Source organism: Montipora capricornis, chromosome 14 (assembly GCF_036669925.1).
Source record: "Montipora capricornis isolate CH-2021 chromosome 14, ASM3666992v2, whole genome shotgun sequence".
Classification (NCBI taxonomy): domain Eukaryota; kingdom Metazoa; phylum Cnidaria; class Anthozoa; order Scleractinia; family Acroporidae; genus Montipora; species Montipora capricornis.
Window position 1 is genome coordinate 13,931,207 of NC_090896.1, and position 27,500 is coordinate 13,958,706.

At 38.5% G+C, this 27,500-nt stretch overlaps 1 protein-coding gene across 2 annotated transcripts in view; it reads right to left on the reverse strand.

Moving 5' to 3' along the window:
• Nucleotides 1-27,500, reverse strand: part of LOC138032115 (E3 ubiquitin-protein ligase UBR5-like) — a 94,775-nt gene that overhangs the window by 41,457 nt on the left and 25,818 nt on the right. For both annotated transcript variants that reach the window (XM_068879706.1, XM_068879708.1), the window contains 16 exons: nt 25,482-25,712; nt 24,276-24,433; nt 23,008-23,113; nt 20,526-20,739; nt 19,691-19,809; nt 18,368-18,508; nt 17,665-17,776; nt 16,538-16,698; nt 15,648-15,737; nt 14,851-14,949; nt 12,218-12,299; nt 10,856-11,107; nt 9,565-9,771; nt 8,467-8,713; nt 3,433-3,765; nt 2,859-3,005 (listed from right to left, as the gene is read on the reverse strand). In XM_068879706.1, coding sequence (XP_068735807.1) covers nt 2,859-3,005; nt 3,433-3,765; nt 8,467-8,713; nt 9,565-9,771; nt 10,856-11,107; nt 12,218-12,299; nt 14,851-14,949; nt 15,648-15,737; nt 16,538-16,698; nt 17,665-17,776; nt 18,368-18,508; nt 19,691-19,809; nt 20,526-20,739; nt 23,008-23,113; nt 24,276-24,433; nt 25,482-25,712 — 2,699 coding nt within the window. The remainder of the gene's footprint in view (nt 1-2,858; nt 3,006-3,432; nt 3,766-8,466; nt 8,714-9,564; nt 9,772-10,855; nt 11,108-12,217; nt 12,300-14,850; nt 14,950-15,647; nt 15,738-16,537; nt 16,699-17,664; nt 17,777-18,367; nt 18,509-19,690; nt 19,810-20,525; nt 20,740-23,007; nt 23,114-24,275; nt 24,434-25,481; nt 25,713-27,500) is intronic.

Consider the following 27,500-nt stretch of genomic DNA (forward strand, 5'->3'; position numbering starts at 1 on the left):
CCCATTCTCATTTCCAGGACAGCACACTTGTCTAGCCCAACGACATCTTAATGTCTTGCGAGATGATCCTTACTACTTGAACAAATGAGTCTACTTGATCTTTGCTAGCTCCGTACAGCTTCAGATCATCAAGGAATATAGGTTAATGGGCTTTATGTCCTTTGCCAGTTTGTATCCAGCTCTCATTTTTCGTAGTACTAGGGTCAAGGGTAACATGATCACTATAAACAGTAGTGGTGACAAGGAGACACCTTGAAAAATTCATCTCCTAATGTCCACCTGCCCGAGAGCCTTTCCTCCTGATGTCAATACTGTCTTCCATTTCACCATGCTGTTCCTGATTATAGAGATCATATTCTCATATTCTCATGCCCCAACCATCTCCAGGCATTTCAGGATCCATGAATGCGGCACCATATCATACGCCTTCTTGTAGTCTATCCAAACCATTGACAAGTTTGTCAACCTTCTCTGGCAGTTCTTCAGGATTGCCTTGTCTACAAGCAATTGATCTTTAGTTCCTTGGGATCCCTTCCTGCACCCTTTCTGTTCATCTGTTAGCAGTCCATTCCTTTCCAAGTGGTGGTGTAACTTCTCTCCCATAACTCCTGTCAAGAGCTTCCACATCATGGGTAGGCAGGCAATAGGGCGGCAGTTGCTGGCCTAGGCACCCTTCGCTGTGTCCTTTTGTATCAAAACTGTTCTTTCCCTGGCCATCCACTCTGGTACATTCCCTTGACATATACAGTCTTGCAAGCATTCTTGCAATCTAGCGTGCAATCCTGTCAGTTTCTTAAACCAGAGAACCCATGAACAAGATCGGGGCCCGGCCGCCTTCCAGTTTGCAATCTTGTTCACTCCATTTCTAATATCCTCCACCTCTACATCCTCCAGCCAAGATGCTCTCTCATTGTGACCGACTTCCTCCAACCAGATCTTGCTCCAGAAGGAGGTTGCTTCTGTGGGGTCAGGTCACACCGATATTCCTCCTTCCTTTCCATCTAGTGTTTTGTAGAACAGCTTCTGATTGGTTCTAAACAGGTGATTCTGTTTGAACTGTTGACACCTCTCGTCGTATCTTTTGATCTTAACTCCACCTGCCTTGATCTTCTGTTTCAACATGCCTGAGACATACAAAGTGCCCCTTTCCTCAAGATGATATTTTCTGTTCAACCTTTCCCTCTCTCTTTCTTTCAGTCTCAGGCTTCCTCAATCTTGCCCAGGTCTTTTCGCCAAGTTTCAATATTCCCCTTCATCCTTCGCTTCCAGAATGGCTCTTCTGTTCTTCTCCTTTTCCTCCCTTTTATCATTCCCATTCTTTCTGTAATAACATATGCAGCTGCATACAATAAAGAACTCAGTTCAGCGATGTTTGTGCATCTGAACTCTTTTGACGGCTTCATCGATTTTTCCAACTTCTCCTTTCAGCTTTGTTCTTTCGCATGACTTCAGTGATGGTAATCCTATTCTCGGTTTTAGTTGTATAATTTCTAGGATCTTGTCGCAAAGGGCTTCCACTTCTGGGATGATCTCTTCTTGTAATTCTTCAGCAGTGAAAACTCTGGGTTCCTCTTCACGTTGGTGTTCTTCTTGGATATCAGATTTTGTTGCATGGTCTGGTGTATCTGTGGTAAGAAGCTCCGTAGTTTCAGTCTCCTGATGTTCATAGTCTGGTGTATCTGTGGCATGGAGCTCTGTAGTTTCAATCTCCTGATGTTCATGTCTTACTCGTATGGCTATTTCCTCTTGCTCCACACTCTCTAGCCACTCTTGTTCTTAATCTGGCGTGCTTGATCAGCCAATCTCGGCTCGGTGACTTCTGTTAGTTCGTTGTTGATGTTACGGGCTTTCCACAGGTCTTGCAATCTTTTTCTGCACCCTCGCCTCTCTGGTTCACTCCTGATGTAACATTCAAACAACCGTTTGTTATCCTCCTTTGACCATCCTAATCTCTTCTGTCATTGTTCAGCAGTAGCAGGATGACGACCGGGCCTGCCCTGCTGATCCACAGGACACCTGCCGGACACGACACCTTTACTACAAGATCCAGTCCCATTGACGTCGTTAGTGTGAAATTCAATATTCAATATTTGACATTCTCGAATCAAATGAGGTTGTTGTAACCCTAAAACAGGTGGCTTTTGGGTTGTTTGCACTTGCCAAAGGTGCCACCCAAGACTCTAGTGGGCAGGAGCGTCAATATTCCTGATAGGCTAAGGCACCAACCTGTTCTACCCCAGTGCCCATTTATTAATGTTCATAATAATAATAATAATAATAATAATAATATATAATTATTATTATTATTATTATTATTATATGGGGAATTCTAGACCATTTTCTCTTCTAGACTGACACCTGAAAAATTCGGGTACCTTCAACAGGGATTCAAACTCACGACCTCTGTGACGCCCGTAGAATGCTATACGAACTGAGATATGAAGCCACTCAGTTGGGAGCAGGTCAACTTGTAAGGCTCATGTTTTCCCATGAAACGACTGATGAATGAAATAAATGTTACTTGAAAGTGCGGGTTATAGACGACCGATACAAGTGATCCTCGCACTTAGCTGGACAACTATTTCAAGAAATTGTCTCTCGTCTATAACCTGCACTTCAAATAAACATTTTTTTAATTTCTCAAAACGTGTTGTGCTTGGAAGGACGTTTGTTGAAATAACAACAACACCAGCATGGCAATCTGAATTGAAGTCATCCACAGAGCGTTATCTTTACTATTCCAATTTCCACTCAGGTTGTTGAAAAACATCAGTCAATTTTATAATCAAAGATCGTTTTTAGGACAATAGTAACTCATACGGTTATGTATTGAATTTGATTATAAGAGTTACAATTACCTTCCATTGGGCCGTGTCACCAAGTCCGTCTCTGACACAAGTTTTTTAAGTAGCTGAATACGTGCAAACTGAGAGCCAGGGACTAAAGCACGACACTTGCACCTCTCCCAGCAATCGCAATATGCAGTAGGTGCTGTCCTCTTTAACCTGCATACAAAATAAATCATGTTACATGTACCACACAACCAGAATATCAACCAGCTTCATCCCCTGTGTTCAAGAATCATAATTTAATATTTTGCAAACCAGGCAAATGACAACTTTGGCTTTTGGGAAAAGACCTTTTCTACTTCCTTTTAGCAAAATGAAGCAAATGCATTTTTAACTTATTATGAAGACCATGTGGGTCTGACAAGAACGCCTGACATTTCCACCACACACCTGATACATGTATATACATGTATGTATTAAGGTCTTCTCTTGTAATCAGTCATTAGACTGTGAAAAGTTAAAAAACCTCTTACAGGTAGCATCATGTATCTCGTAAACAATGATATGGGTGCAATTCCAGTAACACGTATCCCAGGACAACAAGTTCAAGATTGAACGTAGCATCGTGGATGTGTTTACATACTTGCAATCGTGGCCACGGTGACAGACTCTGGCACATTCGGTGCAACAACAAAGGGTACCCATCAGGCCACAAGTGCGACATTCAAAGATATCCTGATTGATGTGTTCTCTACCAGTCCACGTAAAAGAACATGTGTCATTGCAGCAGAGCATGTGCAACGGAGAAGCATCTGGATGACTATCAGTAGGATACAACATAGCCATTAAAATGTTTCTATCCAATTGGCCACTCTCATTGGTGGCAAGACACTGAGCAGTAGTAAAAAGAGTGAGTCCAGCATGGTAGGAACGGCCGCGCACTGCAGCCATAAATGGAGTGCAGCCATCTGCATCTCTACAAAACAAAAAAACATGCAGACATTCAAGTCTTCATTGAATAATGGCAGGCTGGAATTCCGTTCTCCAAATTCAAGTCTTTTTCAGAGGCTATAAAGAAAACTAGACAATACTGTGTGCAAATTTTGATGTTCATGCTGCGAGTTTCTTTTATGCTAATATATACATGTAGATTTAGCCTAGCCCAAAAGCGGAGCTCTCGGGTTGTTAATTCGTACTGGGTGTAGGGTTAGTGAAAATAAAGGGTCTTGGAATTGTCCACGTTTTGGTGTTTCTGGTTACTGCTCAATCAAATTATTTTCTTCTCTTTCGTCTACGGAAAAAATAATTGCCTAACAAGTGAACTCCACGGTAAATTTCACAAGAAAAAGCGATATCGCATGAATTTCGAAGCGCTGAGTGTGGTATCAAATTCACCAGGCCCGGGTTGCTCGAAGCATGGTTAGCGCAAACCAGCGATAAATACCATGGAAACCTATTGGTTTTCATACCTCAACCAACGGTTAGCGCTAACCTGGCTTCGAGCAACCGGCCCCAGTTGGGCAATGATTTTTTTCTTGAATCCCATGAGTTAAAAAAAAAAAACAACTAGCAAATCCTCAGCAAGCGAACGGAAAAGGTACAAAAGCCGTTTCAGAGTCAAACGTCAAAAGCCAGTGAATAGGAATCATGCTAAAAACGTACTAGCTCGTGATGTGACAGATCGTCAGGAAACTTTGTCAAAAGAGTTTTATTGAATGATGTACTTTTTTCCACTTTATTCCTGACAACGAGATCCTTCATATTTTGATGTATTTCATTGAAACACACCAGCTTGGCTTGCAACCAGAATCGGCAAAATACAGCATCCAAGAAAGGAAGAACTTCAAACAAGCTCTCCAACACATCACCTGTAAGTGCTTGGAACAAACTTCTAAAAACACAAGCTACTAGTGGTATTTCTCCTTAATATACGAGAACTCACTGCAATTACGTGTTTATAACGTAAGGGCAAAATTTTCTTGTTACAGGCACATCGAAAAATAGTTAAGCAAACGAAGTAAAAAACACTTAATCGCTCGCATTTTAGAGCAAAATTAAGCAAACAAGCAAACAAATCAACTTTTTCGTTATGTCCAAACAGAGTGCAGATGATCGTTGGTTAATTATACTTGAAAAAATAAAATCCAATTTCATTCCTGAACAATAGAAAAAACGATTAAACCACTTTTTAAAAATAAACATCCACTTGAAACAATGCATCCGAAAAAATGTGGAGTAACTTCTTCCACCAAGTTTGAGCTACATGTATTACTGGTATACTGTTTTGTGGTTCTCGTTCTTTTTCTCTCTTCTTTCATTTCTGCTCTTCTGTCATATATATAGGTCGTCCAGGCATCATGCAACCTTATCTGATTCAAAATTTAAAATCTTCTTAATATTTGCCAAAAATTGCAATACAGAGCAGAAAGCAGCTCTAAAAAGTGTGGTCCTGATCACAGCTATATATGTCAAATCTGGATTGATACCAGCGGAAAATGCAAGAAAATTTTTTTTCCACACCGTTTTCTACCTGAGCACGAAAAGAGTCGACCGTTAAGACCTTTAGTTCACATAGTATGGCCGTGTAGTCGCAATGAGCCATACAAAGCACGTGCCAAAATAATGCCACGTTTATATTTAGGTGTCCTGGGGCCCGTTTCTCAAAAGTCCCGAAAACTTTTCGGGCCCGAAAAGCCTTTTATGAAACTGTCAACCTCTTGTTCTGGACAGCCGATGTTTTAACTTGATTTCAAAGTAACAAAAAGCAAAATGACTGTGAAGTTTGACGACTTAAATTCTCTCCGTTCTTGAGATACAAAGGGAATTGTGACACCCGAAAACAGCCCGTAAAGTTTCGGGACTTTCGAGAAACGGGCCTCTGGGGTCCGTTTCTTGAAAGTCCCGAAAACGTTTTGGGGCCAAATAGCCATTTGTGAACCTGCCAACAACTTGTTCTGGAAAGCCGATCTTTTAACATATTTTCAAGATAACAAAAAGCAAACTGACTTTGAAGTTTGACGACTCAAATCCTCCGCGTCCTTGAAATACAGAGGTAATTGTGACACCCCAACAAGGCCTGTAAAGTTTCGGGACTTTCGAGAAACAGGCCCCTGATTACCTCATCAGTGGTCAACTCAGGAACAAAAACAGTTGACCTCGATGAGCACTAATCTTGAGCCCGTGATATGGTAAGGTGATACTGGTCAGCGGATACCTTCTTTTGACAAGAGTCAATTGACCATAACATGGAAAATGTACGCTGTAAACTTGCTGGAGTATGGCCGCCTTGATAAGCTCTTAACGTGAGCCCGCGATATGGTCACATGAAACTAGTGACATTGACATACATGGTGGGGTGGACGTACGGATGCATGATGACGTCATAGTTAAAACCAACATTTCTCGCATAAATGGGTTACCATATTTTCTTGACCATGGTGCTCCATGAGCGCGCCTTTGGCGTGTTAAGTGTTCAGATTTAACAGTCAGGGCCCGGTTGCTCGAAAGCGGATTAACTTAATCCAGGATTAGCGTAAACTTCTGTTTTTTGTTTTCAACTTTTTGGTGAGTTTCTTTCGCTTATTTTTGTTTTTCAAGATTGACTTCCTCTGATGTAAAGGTTTTCCGTATATCAGCGTTGAACAGCATTTGGGAGTAGAGAATTAAACTCCTTGGTTATTTTTTAATCTGGGATTAGCGCTAATCGGCTTTTGAAGAACCGGGCAAACACATTCGCAACAGTCATCTGCGAGATTAACGATGTTAGCATGATTCTGGTTACTTGGTGAGATTGTTTTTCATTCTCAGAAAATGCTTGGAATTTCTCCTTCCTCTTGAATGGTAACCCATCGATGTGAGAAAAGTTGGTTTTATAGCCATAACGTCATGAACGTCCGCACGTACGTCCGTCCGTCCGTCCACCCCTCCATGTATGCCAATGTGACCAGTATCACGTAACCATATCACAGGCTCAAGTTTAGAGCTCAATACTCCAGTTTACACTATAGCTAGGTTTACAGCATACATCTTTGATATTGGACATCAATGTTATGGTCGATTGACACCTGTCGACACATGGTATCCGCTGACCAGTATCACGTGACCATATCGCGGGCTCAAGTTAGACCTTATCGAGGTCAGCTGGTTTCATGCATTTCGTGTTCAGGTACGGTTTGGAAAATATATTTTTCTTGCATTTTTCGCTGGTTTCAATCCAGGTTTAACAAAATATAGCTGTAGTTATTCAAGTCAAGCATTGGAGGGACTAAACTTAAAAATGAGTGTTTATTTTTAATTTGTTTAGGGCTGCTTTTTGCTCTGAATTGCAGTTTTTGGTATGTCTTCAGATATTTTTAATTTCGAATCTACTAAGGTTGCAAGATGCCTGGACGGCATATGTCAGAAGAACAGAAACGAAAGAAGAGAGAAAGAGAACGAGAACGACAAAACGGTACACCAGTAATAGCTTAAAGTTGGTGGAAGAAGTTACTCCACAAATTCTTTTCTTGGACACTAAACCGTTTGTTATTTCTACGGATGAGTTATTTCAAGTGGATGCATATTTCTAAAACGTGGTTAGTCGTTTTTACCTTTGTTCAGGAATGAAACTCGAATTTTTCTTGTTAACTGGAATTAAATAACAATCATCTGTACTCTTTTTGGACAGAAATAATCGATCTGTTGCTGGTTTGTTTGGCCTTAAAATGCGAGCGAACAAGAAGTTTCTTTACTCCGCTTGCCTAACTGTTTTTCGATGTGCCTCGACAGTGACAAGAATTTTGCACTTACGTTCTACACATGTAATCGCACTGAGTTCTCGTAAAAGTACAAGGAGAAATATCACCAGCTTATGTTTTCAGAAGTTTGTTTAAAGCACGTACAGGTAATTTGTTGGAGATCTTGTTTGAAGTTTGTCCTTTCTAGCCGATTCTGGTTCTAAGCCAAGCTGGCATGTTTCAATGAAATACATCGAATTGTAAATGATCTCGTTTTCAGAGATAAAGTAGAATAAATAAAGTTCATCAATAAAACTCCTTGTTTGACCTGGAACCGACAAAGACGATCTGTCACATCACGAGCTATAGTACGTCTGTGATTTCTAATTTTAGCGTGATCCTATTTGCTGGCGTTTGACAGTCTACTCTCAAATGGCTTCTTTCCTTATCGGTTCGCTTGCTGAGGATTTGCTTGTTTTCTTTTAAAACTCTTGCGATTCAAGAAAAATTAATTGCCTAACTGGTGAATTCGACAGTAGATTGCGCTGGAAAAACCGATATCACACTCATCCCTTCGTGATTCATGCGATCAGACGGTTTTTCAGGTGAAATTAACCGTGGAATTCACTACTTAGGCAGGGAAGAAAATGTTACATAATTAGAAAAGGCGGACAGTTCCAAAGCCTTTTATTTTCACTAATCCTACAGCCAGTAAGGCTTGGCTAAATCTATATAATTATTATCAATGTAAGGGCATAACAACCTCAAAGAAAAAACACCCTTATGAATAAATCTTGTGTGATAACCTCGAGAAAATTAATGGCAGAATTTTTTTATGATTTGTTGTAATAAATTCCTTTACCTCAATGTCTCTAGTGTGACACCCATTTTTTTTTTTTTTTTTGCATCCAGTTTCTTTCCACAAAAAGGAAACAATCAACATTAACAAAAACATAGCTTACTTTGCTGTCATTAGTTGAAGAAGGTATGGAGCTAACAACACACTTTCGCATAACTCGTTGAGGCAACGGAGAGCTTTACTCCTTTGAGTCTGTTCTGTGCCCTGAGAGGACCCTGTCAGCGAGGCTGGAGAGCTTGCAGCAGCAGCTGTAGATCCCGGTGGTGCTGCTGCTGTGGATGGCCCGGTCGCAGCTGGTGACACTGAAGATGCTGGAGTTAATAATGAACTTGATTCATTGTCCTGTGAATCTGCAAAAATTCATATTTACCACCACCAACATTAGGAAATCAGAGAGGATTCCATTATGACTACAATAATGGTTTCAGTCAATCAAGCTAAATCATAACATTTCGTATTACTCTATTGGAAGGCAGACAACACTCATTAACCGTAAATGTTGCATAGGAATTTTAACGGAAGTTGCCTAAAAGACTAGTAATCTGTAGGGTTTTTAACCAAACATACAGTTCAGGGACCCAATGCACATCCTTGTGAAGATAGCGTTTTAAAAACAGTGCTGTATACACAAGTTCATAAGAGATCATTACAATGTAAGCTTCAGCTTGGCTTAACACGGGACTGTGCAAAAGAGATCTTGCATGTAAAGCTTGCTTTGAGACAGAAAGCCTACGATGTGCCATGGTAAACAAGACATGAGATAGATGTGTTAAGAAAGGAAAGGAACTTTTAAGTGTCTAGTCGTTCTAGTGCTGGAGCACTAATTGGGGACACTGTAAACTGAAATTAACAATGAAAGCAAATCAAGTCAAATGTTGGATTTTGAGGAGAGGGGAAACTGGAGTACCCGGACAAAACCTCTCGGTGCAGAGTAGAGAACCAACAAACTCAACCTAAATATGACGCGAGTCTGGGAATCGAACCCGGGCCACATTGGTGGAAGGCGACTGCTCTTACACTACGCCATTCCTGCACCCCACAGTAACACATTCTTAGATGCACTAAGATAAACAACACACTAGATACCCATGTGAGAAATATTGAGTGTGTAAGAAGCATTTACATATAAAGAAAACGGAAATGAGAGGGAAAACAAAATTAATGATTTTTTTGTGATCCTTGACTACTCCATTAGCATCACCTGGACCTTCCGGGGGCCAATGTAGAGTGGGGATAGGGGCATCTTCCTCCACATCAAGCAATGAAGATCGTGCTGCAGTAACTGCTCGTTGCATCATCTCACGCACACCCAATCTGGATGATCCACCATTGTTGGGTGTTCCATTCCCAATAGGATTACCGCCAGACCCAGTACCATTGCCAGCTCCTCCTGAGGTGACAGTGCCATCTAAATAAAGATAAATTGGTTAGGTGTCACTACGTATCACTCACTAAAGGGTTTATTGGGTCCACAAGGAGCCTTACCAAGAGAATCTGTCAGAGGCAACTTATCCATCCATCAAGATTTCAAGCTATGAGAGCTTTAGTTGTAAAAGACCAGAGCAATGAATGAGTGGGTTTAGGAATTGATTACTGGACCCTGAGATTGGATTTTGGTACATGTACATTGTACACGCAAGTCATACCAAAGTACAAATGCAGTTGTTCACTGTATTGATGATTTGGCAGCAATATGATTAGAAAAATCACCAGGAAGGAGATTAAAATGAGCAACATGCAACAAAAACAACTATTAGCAGCCCTTGTTGGATACCACACAATAAGTATCTTGGTTAAAATGATTACCGTGAAACAAATGCCTGGAGAGAAGAATCATTTCACGCCAAAAAAAAGGTGGGAAGGCCTTTTTAATAACTTCTGATCCACAGTCGGTGGTACATAAATCTCAAAGGGGAAGAACAGATTAATACTTAATAATAGTTAATAGCTGTAACAGGTCCCTGTTACAGCTATTAACTAGATTGTAGCTTAGCAAATACAACATTCATGGAAGGTAAATTTCAAACAGGGTAGCAATAATTCTCTGCATTGTTTAAGAAAGGAACGACCATTTAAAATCATCACAGAAGAGTTCTAACTTTTTCAACAAGGGCCTAATTTGTGTGTTGGTACCAAAAAAGGAGAACCGATATTTTGCGCTAGGATTTTGCATGAAACATGAATTTCTTCTTCACTCCCTTTTCCTGATGAGATGCAGTACTATATGATTGCTGAAGGCAAGATTAGTTTTTCTGTCCACAGGAAGTACATTGATGTTAGGGTCTAAGAATTATCCCGTCCTTGTCGTGAAATGAAAAACACAAGAGTGAATCAAGTCGGAGATTAAATAGGTTTTGATTTGGGTGATGAATTCCATCGCTATTTTGTAGGATTCCTGGTTCTCTTTTTAAACATACTGAGTTTAGCCACCTATCAAACAGCCTTCATCTGAAAAGCCCACAAACTTTGTAGCTTTAAACAGCAACTCTTACCACTTGAACGAACAGCAGCTGCTGCGGCTGCTACTGCTGCTGCTAGAGCATCTACTGCACCCTTAATGGATTCCAGCTTATTTCCGAGAGCACCATTATTTGAACCTGCCCCACTGTTAACCTGTGATTCTGTTGTCTCACCAGGTTCATGAGCAGACACTGGGAAACTTTTGGACACACAAGCATGAAGAATGTTTCTGTTACCGTCACACCTCTCTTGCAAAGCTGCCTCTAAAATGCTTTCCCTTTGTGCTGTTGACACAAAAGGAAATGGACAAAATTGTCTTATTGATTTGGAAATATCACCATATCTCATACATGGCCACAAAATTCAACTATCGTCAGTCCATATTTAGGGCAAGTTTCAGTTTAAGGGCTAACAACTGATGGCCAGAGCCAGATAGTACAATAACAAGATGCCCAAACAATGGCGTTTACGTAATGGGAATTTCGCACGTCCTCTGACTTATCATATAAAGGCAATAGATCACAAGTTTCTATCGTTTAAAGGCATGAGAAACGACTTAAGATGTTGGAAGAACACTCGAAGAATTCGTAAATCATTCGCCTGCAGCTCATGATTCTTCTCATGTTCTTTGAACATCCTATTGCTAAAAGTACTTACATCGAAGGCATATTTGTCTTCTGTTCTAGTTACCAGTAGAACTTGACAGAACATTGATTTTAACTGTACTGAACAGGAATTAATGTCACTACAATACAGTATGTGCAGACATACTAAAAAATGAGTCCCAATATTATCTTAAATTAAAGCCCATACAGGTCTTATCAATCTGTCCATTATAATTTAAAACATGCCTGAAGCCAAGACTGATTCCAATTATGTCTCAGAGAATCTTTAAAAATAGCTAAGCTTCGTTCAAGAAAACAGTCAACTGCACATGAGGACTTCCTTGGATGGGTAAATTAAACAATAATAAATTGATAAAATGCTTTCGATTAGTTGGGACTTAAGACAGGACTTTGCGACCGAGTAGTGCGCTTGTAATGCATGGGCACAGGTTCGAATCACGGAGGCTAATTATTATACAAGGTTACGATTGTTCCCCCAGGTCCCCGGTTTCTGGAGCTTAATTCAATTTTAATGAGTTACAACTCCCAAGCTCTTCGTGGGTAAATAAATTATGAACATGTGACTTGTAATGTTATTGGTACAATGTAAGTACTGCTATTACAATTGATTATCTCAAACTAAATAAGTTCAAGGGCCATAGGGGTCATATGAAAACCTGAATTGGAACTGAATTGAAAGCACACAGATACTATTTTAGACAATGATTTAAGTTGATGATGATGATGATGATGATAATGATACAGATGCAAACTTCTGAAAGCTCTCACCTGGATTTTCTTCCAAGAATGTCAGAAAATGCCTAATGGCATCCCAGTCGCATTTAAGAACATGAGACATCAACTGTTGGCTCTAGATAGAAAGTCAGTTTGTCACTATTAGAGGACTCTCCAGGTACATGTAAAACGATTTACTAAGTTGTTTGTGAATTCCTCTGGAATACTTATTTGTTTTCCCTTACCCACCTAACCCCAGTTGTTTGAAGGGTGGATAGAACGTTGGATAAATGACAATTTGCTAGAAAACACAGTTGGGATTCCCAAGTGCTTTTATGCTGGGAAGTTGTTTATCTGGAGAATAATAGAAATCTCAGACAGAGCAAGACTTCCATGATTTGATTACAGGGCTTGGAAACCTTGCATGAATATATTTTGGCAGGTGTTCAAGCAAGGTTCAGGTGTAAAGTTTTTTCTTGACTCAACCGGCCCTTTCCCTCCTAAAAACGCCACTAATAGATTTTACTCCCATGCCATATAACTTTACTCATCAATAGGGCACCCAAAGTAGCAAATGGGTTAGGGAGGTTCTAGACGTGTTTTTTCAAACACCTTAAATATATCAAAAATTGAATACATGCACAAGGAGAACTCGGATTTTTTCTGAGTATCCCAGAGTCACCATTGAAAAAATATCATCTCTTCAAATCATCTCCTGGCGTCAACAACTTCCATCTCAGTCATTCATTTCAGCTTTTACGTAGTTGGTGAACCTGAGTCATCTTGCAATGACTCTGGGATTGCCATGAGAAATTGACATAAAAATAAAACAATGTGCATAAGGCCCAACTACAGTGTACATCCAGTGAAATTAAGTCAATGTGCTTTGGAGGTATGGAATAGACTTCTTTAGCTTCGCAGTCATGTGGTCTCTATTGGGTAATATAACATTCAAGATGGTGGCCGCAAGTGAGTGTTCCTACGCAGCGTGGAAGAAATCGCCACAAAATCTTGCAAATGTCTTGCCGATTACAATCGTAAATCATCTCAAAGGTTGTGGGAAAAAGGGAATTGGTCAAAAAGGTACTCAATTCTTCACAGAAAATTATGTGCACGATGTTTTGTAGTTGACGAGGTAGGCAGGCGACCTCGAACGTCTGAGATAAAAAACCGCAGCTACCGCAGTCAGAAGAAGTCCAAAGCTCCTCATGCAGAGGGAAATGTCGATAGAGCGCAAATGCTCATGTAATGCGGGGTAAAATTTATATCCATGTTAGGTTATTTTTAAAAGTGCAAAATTGTCATTAAAATGAAGTTTTTAACGGTTATTAATTTATTCAGCTGTCTGGTGTGGGGAGAGTCAAGAAATTCCTCTAAAATCAGGTTACTTCTCCCGAATGTTAAAAGGGCTGCTTTAAATCATGCAATTTTACGACAAATTACTCTCTATTACTTTTTTTTATTTTATTCAAACATGACATTGTTCACTTTCGTCACTGTGCACAAGTCAACATTTATCTTTTAAGAGTTTTCATTCTTCCTTCATCTAAAAGTATTTTCTTTGTAAATTTATTTGTCTCGAATTAATATTGAACAATGTATTGTATTGACAAGTGCACAATTACAGAAAGAACATTCATGAGCTCTTGAGGAATCGTCAGTATCAGTTCTTGATCCAAATTGCACTCATCAACACGTCCCGGCGATTCTTGATCAGAGTCGAACGGCAATGAAGTATCAACTCTTTGGTGTTTGCTTGCCTTAGTGTTCCAATACGTTATGTTTTTTAGGCACCCTCCTGGAAGAACAAACTCAAGTACCCTTCTAAACTTTTCGTGGCTGGAAAATCCGGTTTAATGGTTAAATTTTTCACTTCATGGTCTCTACCTTGTGCTAGATCTCTCAAAACAGTCACTGCGAATCTGTGTTCACAAGGTATATCTCAAAGTCTGATTGAATGGAGCAGGAAACGAAGTTCTCCCAACAGGTTTCATCGTATTCTCCTCCCCCGTCGAATGCTGTTTCTGTTAATTCTGATTCTAGGACAGCATTCATCTCTTCAATCCTCTTCTCTTTTCTGGCAATGCCTCTCAGTTTTTTTTTAATCCAGCTAAAAGTTGACTGGGAAGCCCCAGTTTTCAGATTCCTTTTAATAGTATAAAAGTCTACAAAATCTTCTTTTTGAAAGTGGGCTGAACAAAGTTTCAAATGTTTGGTGACTGTAAAATCCTTTTTGGGGTCCCTTTTTATCCTAGATATCCAGACCTACAAGATGTGGGGAAGATTAATTTACAAATCTGAAGACCGAAATAATAATTATTTATATAAGTACACTGTCTGGAAAGCCATGCCATGATAGCCCTTCCATTGTCGAATTGTTACAGCAATCATAAGCACTACAGTATTGTACCATGCCCAAAAACAACGGAAGAATTTCCGTAGAAAGAAGAAAAAGGAGACAAAATCTTTATGCTTCACAGATTCTCTTTGCAATGCAAATCTTTGTTTACCCAATGCACATCACGTGATCAACCTATGATGTAAGAGTCTTAAGTAGTCTATTAAGCAGTGACTAATTAATTAAAATAATTAAAAATAATTAATTATGAAATATCAATGGCTTTGTTCTGTGATGCCTGTGGCTTATCAATCACAAATAACATGCAATTTAATGAGTAGCAATGTACCTCTACAGCAAGAACAACAACGAGAGCTCTGGCTTTGCATTCACTCCCAGGCCTCACAGATGTAACGCCAACGCCAAGGCTTTGCAGTGGAGGAATATCCTAAAAAAAGATGCAATAAAAAGGAACAAAACAAACCAAGCAATAAACATACACGTAACAGGAGTCACACAATCATAAAATTAATGAGCTGTTCAATTTCTTGAAACTTAGCAATTTAAAGCACCAAATCAAACAAATTAACATGAAAGTTGAAAACGCCAAGACAGAAGAAGATGGGTTGATAGACTACGGCTTATACCCCTGTAGAAGCCCTTTTTTTGGAGATGCTGAAAAGAAATACTGCTGATTGCCTAAGAAAAGAAAACGAGCCTGCAATCACATGCAATCACAAATCACATGCAGTTGACACATGAGAGGACATGTAAAACATCTTAAGAAGAATGATTTGGTTCTGTTTATCTGTGCACCAATGTACCTGTTTTAGTTTACAAGGACATACGTGTTGCATGAATCAGAGTGTTTGACAACTTTCACTTTTAAGTTGATCAGGCCTTTGAACTGAACACATTGACAGTGAATAGGGTGGCCCAGGGCTGGGTTAAAATCGCCATCATGCAGAAGTTTACAGGTGTCTGTTTTGATAAGGCATTATCCAGTGGATAGTGTAATAGTGCTGTCTGCCCTTAAAAAACTAAGGGATGTACTAAAAAAAATCAATAATACTGCAAGGAAGCCTTTATAGAAGTGGTGCTGTCTTTTATCTCTTTCAGAATAACAGTATGTGCTCAAGTACTCACCATCCAAGCAGGATCTTTAACAGTACCAAGAAAGTTCTTTGACAAAGGAAACAGTCCACCATTCGCATCAGTCATCATAATGAGTGAATCCTGACAAAAAGAAATCCAAACAACACTTGAGAATTACTAAACATAGGGCCACATCTGGCCTCGGCTGTTCAAAAAGTGGAAAACGCTATCCACCGGATAAATCACTATCCAGCAGATATACATGTACACTAGCAAAACCAACTGAGTTATCCAGTGGATAGCGCTACCCACCCTTCAAACAACTGGGGCCTGGTATTAAGATAATTATTAAACTACTGTAGTCTTCAACAATGACGCCCAGACATTGATTCCAAAGGGATTAACAAAATGGTTTTGTAACATTTGTTAAACTGCTGATTTTGATTTGTGCAACAATTGCACAATGTTAACATAGAGTAACTGCTCACACGATTCCCACAATTAATTCTCCAATTATTGTTCATATATGCAATGAAGGAATTCCTTCCTCTGTTCTTTATGTGGAAAATTTCAGCTTAGATATTGGTTGTGAAAGGAATGAACAGCCCTTTTTAAAACGATTTGTTCAAGTAGCCAGGCTGGGGTCTCTGTAAAGAACAACAACCTTCCAAGTAAACAACAAACAATAATTATACAATTGTAAGAACCCAGATCTGCTTTGCTGTCTAAAGAGAGAGGCAAGATGGTCACAAAAGCAAAAAGTGCCCTACAGGACAATGGCTAAAAGTAGCAACTTTCACACCATCACAATGCAAAAAAGTGCAAAAATATAATACACTGTTATGCTTTCCTGTGAAATGTGATACTGTAGAAGACCAAAAAATGCAACTTTTTTTTTTGAACAGCAAACTGTTATCTATGTGAAACCACTTTAAACTTACATCTCCAGTTGGATATAGTTTAATGTCTCGTGATCCAGGCTGACTGAGGAAGGTTGCACAGACTTTTGGCATGGTTCCTCCAGTTTCTGGTTTGGAGGATGCAAGGCTGTACAGAGCATAACGAACACCTAATGATGACGTCCTCAATATCACATGAACTCCTGCATGAAAAAAAACAACACTTTCATCAAAACATGGGCATGATCTCATCAACGAGTACAGCATAATGATATAAAAGAAACCTTGACAGTTCTCAAGGTAAACATACCTCATTCATACTTGTTTTCGGGGATTTTGATTTCCCAAAAATGGAAAAGGCATATTTTGCAGAACTTCAATTTTGCAATTTGGCGAAAGAAAGGAACTGGTGAAAATTGTTGAACTAGTGATCTGCATTAACAAACAGTCAGTCTCAGTTCGTTTACCCCAAAGTTACGGGTGCAAAGCATTATTAAGATCACCACTTGTGCAAGGAGGATAGGAAATTCCAATCAAGGTTGTTATTGAAATGGAGGCCACGACAAGGAACAGAGAAATAAGTAAAAAATACAAACAGCTTGTTGTCACGAGTTACAAGGAGCCATATGAGTTATTTAAACACTGTGCACCAAGGATAAATGTATTTTACTGGAACAACAGCAAGATTGTTTTGATTTAAAGGAAGAGGGCTCAAACTCCGAAAGTTAAAGGATTTCATAACAGGGTATTAAATTTTGCTTTGTTAATTTTCCTGTGTCTTTAATTTCAAGATCTCTTGAAAATTGTGAAAATTAAGTCCCACAAAAATTATTACGAATAAGGTACGTAAATTGTTAAGGCTACCCATGAGCAATTATTGTGTTTGGAAAAAATATTATTTTATAAAACAGTTTTATCATCACACCTGGTCCTACTCCTTTCAATAATCATAACAGTTACTGTTAAAGCAATCTTCAGTTTTTGTTGACTGCAATGGATGGTATACGTTTATAAACAGTACAGGTGTAAGTGCCTAAAAATTACCAGATACACTGTACAATAATTTATTTTTATTAAATCATAAAAAAACGACTATCGCTTGTGTTAAGGCTAGAGTTTCAATACCGGTAACAATGATGATGGCATCACAAGAAGGTAGTTTACTATACCTTTACAGTTAACAGTAACAGCAATAGGTCTAGTGCCTGGTGGAACACACAACAGCTTTGGAGTGCGCTGAATACAGTCAGGGATCTTGTTAGCAGCAGACGACTTTACCAGCTACAAGAAAATAGGTAATGTAAAAAATTACATTCTACAACTAATTGGCCTCTTTCATATCACTGAATGTAGTTCACTTTGAAGAATTCATCACAAAATAATAAAATGTGATATGTAAGATAATGTTACATGTAAGACCATAAACAACTGAATATTAAATTTTGTATGACAATAACATTAGCAGCAACAGGAAAAAGTAATGTTTTGACAACTGCTTCCTTAATTAGCTAATATCAAAAATACCATAATATTCTTTGTTTGTCCCTCCAAAATGTTGCATAAGCATCGTTTTTATTTTCTCTTGGACCTTATAATGGTGATCCCAAGAGAAAATGGAAACAATGCTTATGCAAAATTTTGGAGGGACAAACAAAGAGTACTATGGTATTTTTGATATTATATTAGCTAATTATGAAGGACAAAAGATTGTTAATAATAGCTTGCATCATTATAAAATACAAAAAAATACTCTAAATAAGAACAAGGTAGCGGAATGCAAACCTGAAAAGGAAACTCTGAATAAAGGATGTGCACCAAATCAGTGTTTACAGTTAACCATTTCCCCCAAGTACAAGAGCCATGAATGTATACCTGCAATTCATCCTTACGCAGAAGGCGCACGTCTTGCAAGAGCAATGTGGCTTCTTCATTGTTGCCAACTTCCCTTCCAATTGCTCCTTGAAGGCCACTTTCCTTTGGTGGGAACTTGACAGCAGCATAAGGGCCATCCACCTTGGAAAGACAAACAACTCTCTTTCTCCCTCAAGGTCTTGATTCAATGTCAAGACAAAAAAACCTTACTACATAACTGTAAGAGAAAAACTACTCCATAATTTCAGCAGGAATCCTGAAACAACTTGTACCTGAATGAGCCATACATGTAGTTCTGAATGAGCCATAGTAAGGACTCTGACGATTTATTGAGGCTTACATAATTGGTCAGTTGAGTGAGGTGGCTATAATACTGGCCATTGATGAATAATTAATGCTACCTTAATTAATTAACCACTCCACCATAGAAGCTCTTCAGGGCCAAAGAAACAAAATCAGCGAAATAACAGAACAAAACAACAACTTAAAGAATCACAGGAGGCAAACCAGATGGCTATTTATAAGTGCAATGGACAAGTTTAAGCAGGGCCTATCAGGATTAAATTCAACAAGTTGTCAGAATGAGTCCTGAACTGGGAATATCTGGATTTCAAGGCAAATGCCATAATCACTGTGCCAACCATGTGACATCACAATAATTTATACTCAAATGAACGTCAAAGTAACTTGATTGAAGTGTTTTTCAAATTATTTCAAACATTCAGGTTACATGTATTGTTTGTTGGTTATTTTTTCTTTTTACACCACTGGATAAAAATACAAAAATGAACACAACCCATGTCGGTTAAACCCTGCAAGCCCAAGTTACAAGTACATAATGACTCTTATATTTCGAAACAGAAACTGGATTATCGTAACCAAAGAAGAGAGATTGCAGATTGCAATAAGAGTTGTAATGAAGGTTGTTGAACATACATGTAACTTAATATCTCATTTTCAAAATATTTAAGTTTCTTATTGATAACTATTAACCTTCATGAAACAATCTAAGAACTACATGTAGGGCGTAACGTTAAAAACTTTAAGTGAACATCCCACAGGTGTTCATGGAATACCCAGTGCACGCTGTAGAGACTGGACCCACCTGTGCTAGAGACCCACTGGAATGCCACCACAGTTGCTTTAAGAATGATGATTACGATACCAAACATTTTGCCCAAAATAAAATTAGTACCTTCTCAATTCCTGATGTACAATGCACATGTATCGTACCCATCCAAACAAGCTACGAAGTACAACTACATGTACTACATGTAAAGCACAGACAACACAAAAGCAGTATGCAACAAAAATAAAACATACCTTAAGAACTTTTCCGACAGGTATGTTACGCTTATCCTCAACAAAAATAACATCCTTTAGATCCCAGTCTTGAATGGACTTGTCATCTGCAGCTTCTAAAGATGGATCCTTTTTTCTCTCTGAAATCAGTAGGGAATCGAGATCAGTATTTGTTATAAAATAATATTTTCAAAAAATGCCTTGGGGGAATTCCAAATTGACATCTCTGCAATATAAATAGAGCCATGATTTTATTCTGGTGATAAAAAACCTAAATCTTACAGTTTATTTCTGGTTCACTTTAAAAGGAGGAGTGGCTCCCACATTCATTTTCTGTGGAGCAATCACAGTAAGTTATAAAAGTAGCTTATCTTTTTACATACATACTCAATTGACCACTTCCCCATAGGGGCTTTCTAGGGCAGGGGCAATGAAACGAACTGAACAACTCTTAATCCTAATGTGCCAGGGGCAAACCAGTTGGCAATTTACAATTGCAGCCTCAGCAGTTAAACCAGGGACAACCAGGATCAAATTCAACCAGTAGTCAGAACAAGTCTTACCAGTAAACCCAGTGCCATAAACCCTGAGTTACACTGCCTTCTGCTTATTACTTTTAGTGAAGGAATTATCGTTAAACAATTTATGTCACACGTACAGCCTCCCTTTGATTTCCTTAACATCAGAGACAGAGTTTGCCAAGCAACTATGACAGCAATTATTGTCACAGTATGTGAAATTATTATTTTGTACAAGTACGTGTACCTTTTAAAATCACACTTTGGAAAAAAAAAAGAGTAGCTCAGTAATCCCATTAGGATAAAGAAATGACTAAAATGTAGCAAATCAAACTTACTTAGTCCAAGAGAGCCAGGAACATCAGCATCTGGTTCTTCAAATGCTGGTGGATTGCAAGGAGGTTTCTCATCGCCATAAGGCAACACTTTAAAGCGACACTTGTCATCCAAATTCCAAGCCGACTCTATTAACTGCCCCATGCGAGGGACTCCAGAAGAGATATTGAACCCAATAGAACCAGGATGGTATAAAGGACAGCTGCGCAAGCACACCTAATGACAAAAAAAGAGAAAGTTGATGGGAGAAATGTAAGAACACAAATACATTAAATCAGTCAAATCCTGGGTAGTATTTTTCCATTAAATGCAAATCCTCTTTTGTCAAGTACATGTACACTGTTCATGTTGTTCGTTTATCTAATATATAGATTTAGCCAAGCCTAAAAGTGGAGCTCCCTGGTTAGTGAAAATAAAGGGGTTTCGAATTGTGCAGCATTTTGATGTTTCCAGTTGCTGGTGAATCATTTTCTTTGCTTTTATCTATATAAAAATTCATTGCCTAACAGTCAATTCCATCGTAAATTTCACGCTAAAAGCTGATATTGCATGAATCGCAAAGTGCAATATCGGTTTTTTGAGTGAAATTTACTTTGGAATTCACCAGTTTGGCAATGAATTTTTCCTGAACTGCACGAGTTTTAAAAGAAAACAAGCACCCACTCAGGAGCAAATGGAAAAGGGAAAAAGCCATTTCAGAGTCTACTGTCAATAGCCAGCAAATAGGAATCACGCTAAAATTAGATAGCGTCAAGAACTTTGTCAATTCAAGGTCAAAAATAGAGTTTTACTGATGTACTTTATTCCACTTTATCTCTGAAAACGAGATCATTCACATTTTGATGTATTTCAAAGAAACACACCAGCAATGCAACCAAGAAAGGACAAACTTCAACCACCAAATGCCTTAAGATATCTGCTACATCAATTTCTTTCTTTAGTTCAGTTTTTTTCTGAGGACTATTACAGCAGGTTGACTGGAGGCATACGGAGTAAAAGTGCAAAATGGGTCTCTGACGCATGGCATTGAAACCCTGCGTGACAAAGAATGCCGAATTCGTTTAGAGACATAAGCCCCTTTCAGTGCCGTCTGTTTTATTTTCTTCTAGGGTAAACTTGACCTTCCTTGAAAAGCAAAAGAAAGATCATGGTAAAAGCGAACACAAGCAAAAAATCACTGAAAAAACTTACTTTCCAGTCGTCTGCATTTTGGTCAGTATAAAATGCAGACTGCAGACTGGGCCTATTTTGTACCTAGTCTGCATTTTGTACTGACCAGTCTGCATTTACCACATTGTGTTTTATTTGAGAGCCTGGAACCAAATGTTTACTTTCGGTTGTCGTAGCCTCACTGCAACTTCTGTGGTGCCATTCTGAGTATTTGATGATCGCAAAAAAACTTGGAATATTACAAAATTACAGTAATCTCCTCAGTAGCGCTGTTTTCTTTTTTTTTCCCAAAATTATTAAGCTCGACAAATATTTGGGAAAGCACTTTATCTTACAAGCTTTTATTGCGAATAATTGGAGGAAAGGTCAGAAGCTATGTTCTTTGTTGTCTGGCATCTTCCAAACTGCAGTCTTGGCAATGGAAGGGTCGAAATAACGATCAGTGGCCAGCAAAAGTCATAAAGGGCAAAAGAAATTTACACTTTGTAGGTTCGCTCAAAAACTCACAATCACCAATGACACCGCTTCTCAATTCAAATGTTCTGGTACATGTAAGTTGATCACAGGAATTAAATATTCAGTTCTGTCTGTCGTTTTGTGGAAAAATAGAAAGAATGAATGTGAGAATGATATACACATATGAACGGAAATGTAGAACCCATTGGGAACTCGGGAAAATCCAGACGGGATTCAAACCCACATTTTATTTCATATGTGTATATCATTCTCATACTCGCTCACTTGGGTGGTTGGTTAGCGGCATCTCTGATATGCTCTAAGGTGACTGCACAATGCAATTATGAGCTATGCTGTCAGTCGATATTTGACTCTGCAGCTGTGTGATGCAGCTCGAGTCAAAGACCCACATTTCACCCTTGCTCACCATAGAGTCTTCAGTAGCTCAGTGGTTAGAGCACCCAACTAGATTACAGAGGGTCGTGGGATCGAATCCCATCTGGGGCTCGGATTTTTCCGAGTTCCCAATGGGTTCAACATGTCATTTAATAGACAGAACATCACAGCTAAATATAAGTTTGAATAATAGACAAAAAGGCGTGCATTGAAAAACGTGTGTACGCAAAAAATGCGTGTGCATTTTGTGTCAGTGTAGGACGCTTATTTCTGGTCTGGACTGTCACAACACTAAATGATACATATAAAGTCTGCCCTCCAATGTGGTTAATTACCTATGGTGAAGAGACTCCTGACCTTGCCTTTCAGTCCGGTTTAGGCATTGGCATTTCAATAATAATGTTATGATTGTTGCTTCAGTGAGTCAAATTCACTTTAAGGTTGTACATGTAATCTACCCACCTGAACACCTTTTACTATGCAGCTAGTAAAAGTTGTGCGGTTTCTGCGTGCCCTTGCGCGAGCTTTTTCCAAAAGCTTCTTTCTTTGCTCAAATGGTAGAATTCCCCTATGACAAGATGATCATACAGTGTAAGAGATAAAAAAATCTGGAAGCACTTCAACATTAAATTTTATTCTCTGAATTGTTTATTAAATAATGTCAATACCATTGAACCTCCACGTCCTTTTGCAAATGCCTTGGGACTAATAAACAATTATTACATAAGGTCTGTATTAATTAAAGGTTAAGGCAAGTGTACATGTACTTGGTATGTTGATTCCTCTTGTAGAGACCTTCATTATCTTAGCACTGATAACAATTAAATTCTTTGCCACCAGTTTCTCATCCTTCTCACAGGTACACTACACCTTAAACGTCAATAGTTGCAAAACAATGTTTATTTGTTGATAATAAGTGGCCTGGACTTGGACATGGAGATGTAGTGACGTGTTTCTTTCTGCTTCTGTTCAGGATTAGCTTTGTTTAATCTTTCATTTATTCATAAATGTCTGTGAACAACTACGGGGAGCAGGGATGGTGCAGTGGTTAGAGCACTCGCCTCTAACCAATGTGGCCGGGGTTCGATTCCCAAATCTGCCATCATACGTGGGTCGAGTTTGTTGATTCTCTTCTCTGCTCCTTTCGCCTTTCTGCTGTGAACCTACGTACTCTGTAATTTAGTTTAGTTTACCCTCACCTAACTTACTGTATTACAGTGTGGGGATCAACTTATCAAACCAATCTTAAGCGCATAATTACCCTTCAGAAAAAAGTTATACAGATTATTTCAAAATTAATGTTTCTTCCGATGCCCACACTGACAATCTATTCAGAGATCATCAAATTTTGAAATTTAATGACATTTATTTATTTCAAACTGCTAAGTTTATGTTTCTGTATATAAAACCCCTATACTGCAAACAATAATGTTGTTTCTTGAACCCTTCACTTGCAGGCCTGCACTTGTCTACTCTTTCTTTCATTTGGACTGAATAACCAATCAACAGAAGAATTCTTTATCTTAACCTTTGCCTTCCTGAAGTCTCCTCTCCATCTCCCATTTTAAATAATTGAAATTTATGAATCATAACTTGGACTGAAATTTTAAAAACTGAAATTCATGTTACTCATTGTAGTGGCATTCTTAAAAAATTGTTCATTCACCATTACCATTGCCTATAATTATGAATTCAACAAATTTAATAACATACAAGACAGTGCCCCTTACCACCAGTAAAGTGCTCCAGAGGACATCTGGGCAGATGTGTAAAGTGAACATGTGTGAACAGAAACAACTTTGTCGCCTGAGAATTCAGCAAAACCTTGAGCAGAATGTTCCAGCTTGCTTGCGATGGAGGTCAGGGTTTCATCCATCCAAGTTGCAACCTGCAAAACATTTTATCAGAGAAGGCTTTTGTTTTGGTTCAATAATACAGTAAGTGTCACAAATTCTTCTGCTAGGGCACTACCGTGTTTACTAGAACAAGCACTATGCGCTTATTTAATTTGTTGTGCCTCAAGTGCGACACTGGAGGGCGGTGCTTATTTAAAATTTGGACTACACACAAAACTGTTTCTGTACGGAGATTAACAAAATAGTCTTTTTATAGTCTCCATTTGACTCTTACTGCATTTTACTTGATGGATGAGCCGTGCAATACAATCACTTTGAACTGAAGAACATCGGCTTTGATGCAAAGAAATTTCCCATGCTGTGTTACTTTTAAAAGTTTTTTTTTTGGACGAAATTTCTTGAATATATGTAAGTGCTTCATTGGGACCACAGTGCTTATTCGGGGCCAGCACTTATTTGCTTTTTTGTCCCAAATGCTGCGGTTATTCGAGAGTGATGCTTTTCAGAGGCAGTGCTTATTTCAGTAAATACGGTAAAACATGTACGGTAATACTGTGAACACTGTACACAGAAATCAACTCACAGATAACTCAAATCAAGTCAAATGAAATGATGGTTTTTGAGAGGGAGAAATCAGAGAAACACCTCTCAGAGCAGAGAAGAGAACCAACGAACTCAACCCACTTGTGACGCCCAGTCTGGGAATCAAACCTTTGCCACATTGGTGAGAGCTGAGTGTTCAAACCACTACACAAACCAAGCTCCCCTTCATACATGTACAGTAGATAAATACCTTGGCATCTTTCTTACCTCTCGAAAAGTGGAAATACTAATTAACATAGATATTTTGTACAGAAATCACTTTTCGTTTTATTATGATGTTAGAGAGTCAAAAAAAAAAAAATTTTTATCAACAAAAATAATAATAGATATCAATGAGTAATGAACCAAAACTGAGCCATCCAAACCCTTTATTTTTACCAGATGTCTTAACTAAATTGGTGACAATACAGCTTGTACGGAAGTTTTACATTTAGATTTTAAGCTGCATTTTTCCCCTGTTATTATTATTACATGTACCTTGCCAGATTCTGTCAAGGCAGATGCCCTTATTGATGAAGCTGACACTGACACCACCTTCTCATCTTCAAGACCAAGAGCTGTTGCTCTGGGATGATATACGGCATTACCCTGTTCTTGATAAGGCAGAGGATCTTCCCATTTCCATTGATAAAGCTTACCATCAGCCCCAACACAAACCAGCTCAGAGTACATTGCACCAATGTGAATAAAGCGTGTGAGGTTACCATCCTATCAAGCAAACAAATTTGTGACAGCATAAATGTGTATCAAACTGTTATGAGCAGATTATGGCTCATTGACACCGCCATACCCGTAACAGTGGCCACCTCAGTGAAGTGCTTTATGTGGTTCATATGTGCAAACATAATTACTTTTATCGACTATTTGAAATGATTTTTCACGTAAAAACCTCTACACAACATAGAGGAATTGAGGTTAGTGATGAAGATAAACATTAATTTTGCACACGAGCCATTATTTTGAGAACATGTTTTTAAAATGCCACAAACAGTTCGTGGTCATATTTTTCAAGTTGAAAATCATGCTAGATTTAACAAATCGAAAGTGGTTCAGCATTGTCTGTACTCTTATCGACAACGATATTTGTCATCACAATGGTCAAAATGTTGTGGACTCACAAGGCACAGCAGAGTGAGTGTGCAACAAATTTTGACGTGAACAAGACGCAAGCAGCGTTGTCTAGACTCTTATCAATAACAGCAAATTAGACAATCAGATTGCTAGATTACAAGCAATAATGGTAAAAATCAAATTAACTTATCATAAATGAAAACTTCATATTTTGGACTTAAAAATTTGGAAAGCTTGGTCAAAAAAAGGTTTTGAGCCATTTGCACGTTTTTTTTCCCCATCGAAGCCTGAAGCATAATTAATTATGCAAAACACAGTGGTCTTTGTTTGTAGTCATGGAGAAATGACAGGTGTTGAAATAATTATTGGCTACCTAAATTAAAAAACTTTTTTTCACCTTTTCAACTTTTTGTGCCAGAACAATATTATTTTTGCACATTTTTGTACTTACGGTTATCTTTCTGAAAAGTCTTTGGTTGTCAGGCTGATTTTTTTTTTACTGAAAAGCCTATTTTATAACCACATTTCTATAAATAATCAAGTCTTTGAGGACCCATGCTTTCAACCGAGCGCAAATGAGATAAATGACCCGGGAGCTCCGCTTTTTGGCTTGGCTAAATCTATGTTATTTTGTATGAAGATTGTAAGATTGTAGTTGGTGGATTAAGTTTTCATGTTATGCTTGACCCAAACAAAAGAACTACATGTAACAAACTAGAATTTCAAAGATTAACAAGATTCCATGTTGCCGTACTATTCAGTGATAGGGACCTTCAGATTCTAGTATGAGGATGAGAACGAATATGAGATTTGACTGCCTGATTTTAGTGATTATACTGACAAAATTTATAACCCGGACGATTAATCTTACTCTTTGTTAGCAACATAGGTTGCTCAGTTATTCTTCTTGATGGTAACTGAGCCTTTTCCTGATCTAAAAATTCCAAAACTACTACTGTGTTGGTGATTTGTTTTGACATGACAACATTTTTGCAAAACCACGTTCTAAAATTATGACGGCATCACTGTTTTCCTCACCAAAATGACCCTGGTTTGCACATGGTCACTGTTGTTCTATGAGAAAATCTGGTACTCGTAGTCATTCTTGTCCTAGAATTTATTTATTATCACAGATAACGCCAAAACATGGTAAGAACAAAAAAGGGGCACACAAGCTTCTTCATGTACACTATGTTAATTAAATAGGGTCACCCTGTGATATCCATAATCCAGTGTAATCTTTGCCTTGGAGACCAGCAATGAGCCTCAGAATATGCTGTGTTCTGGGCTGAATGTTAAAAATGCTTTTCAACAATAGCTCTTCCATTTGACTCATTCAAACAGTTTTAGAATACAGAACTGTATTTGAAGAATTAAGTTTATTATTTCCTGGTTCACTCTGCTCTGCAGTGATTAAAATAAACA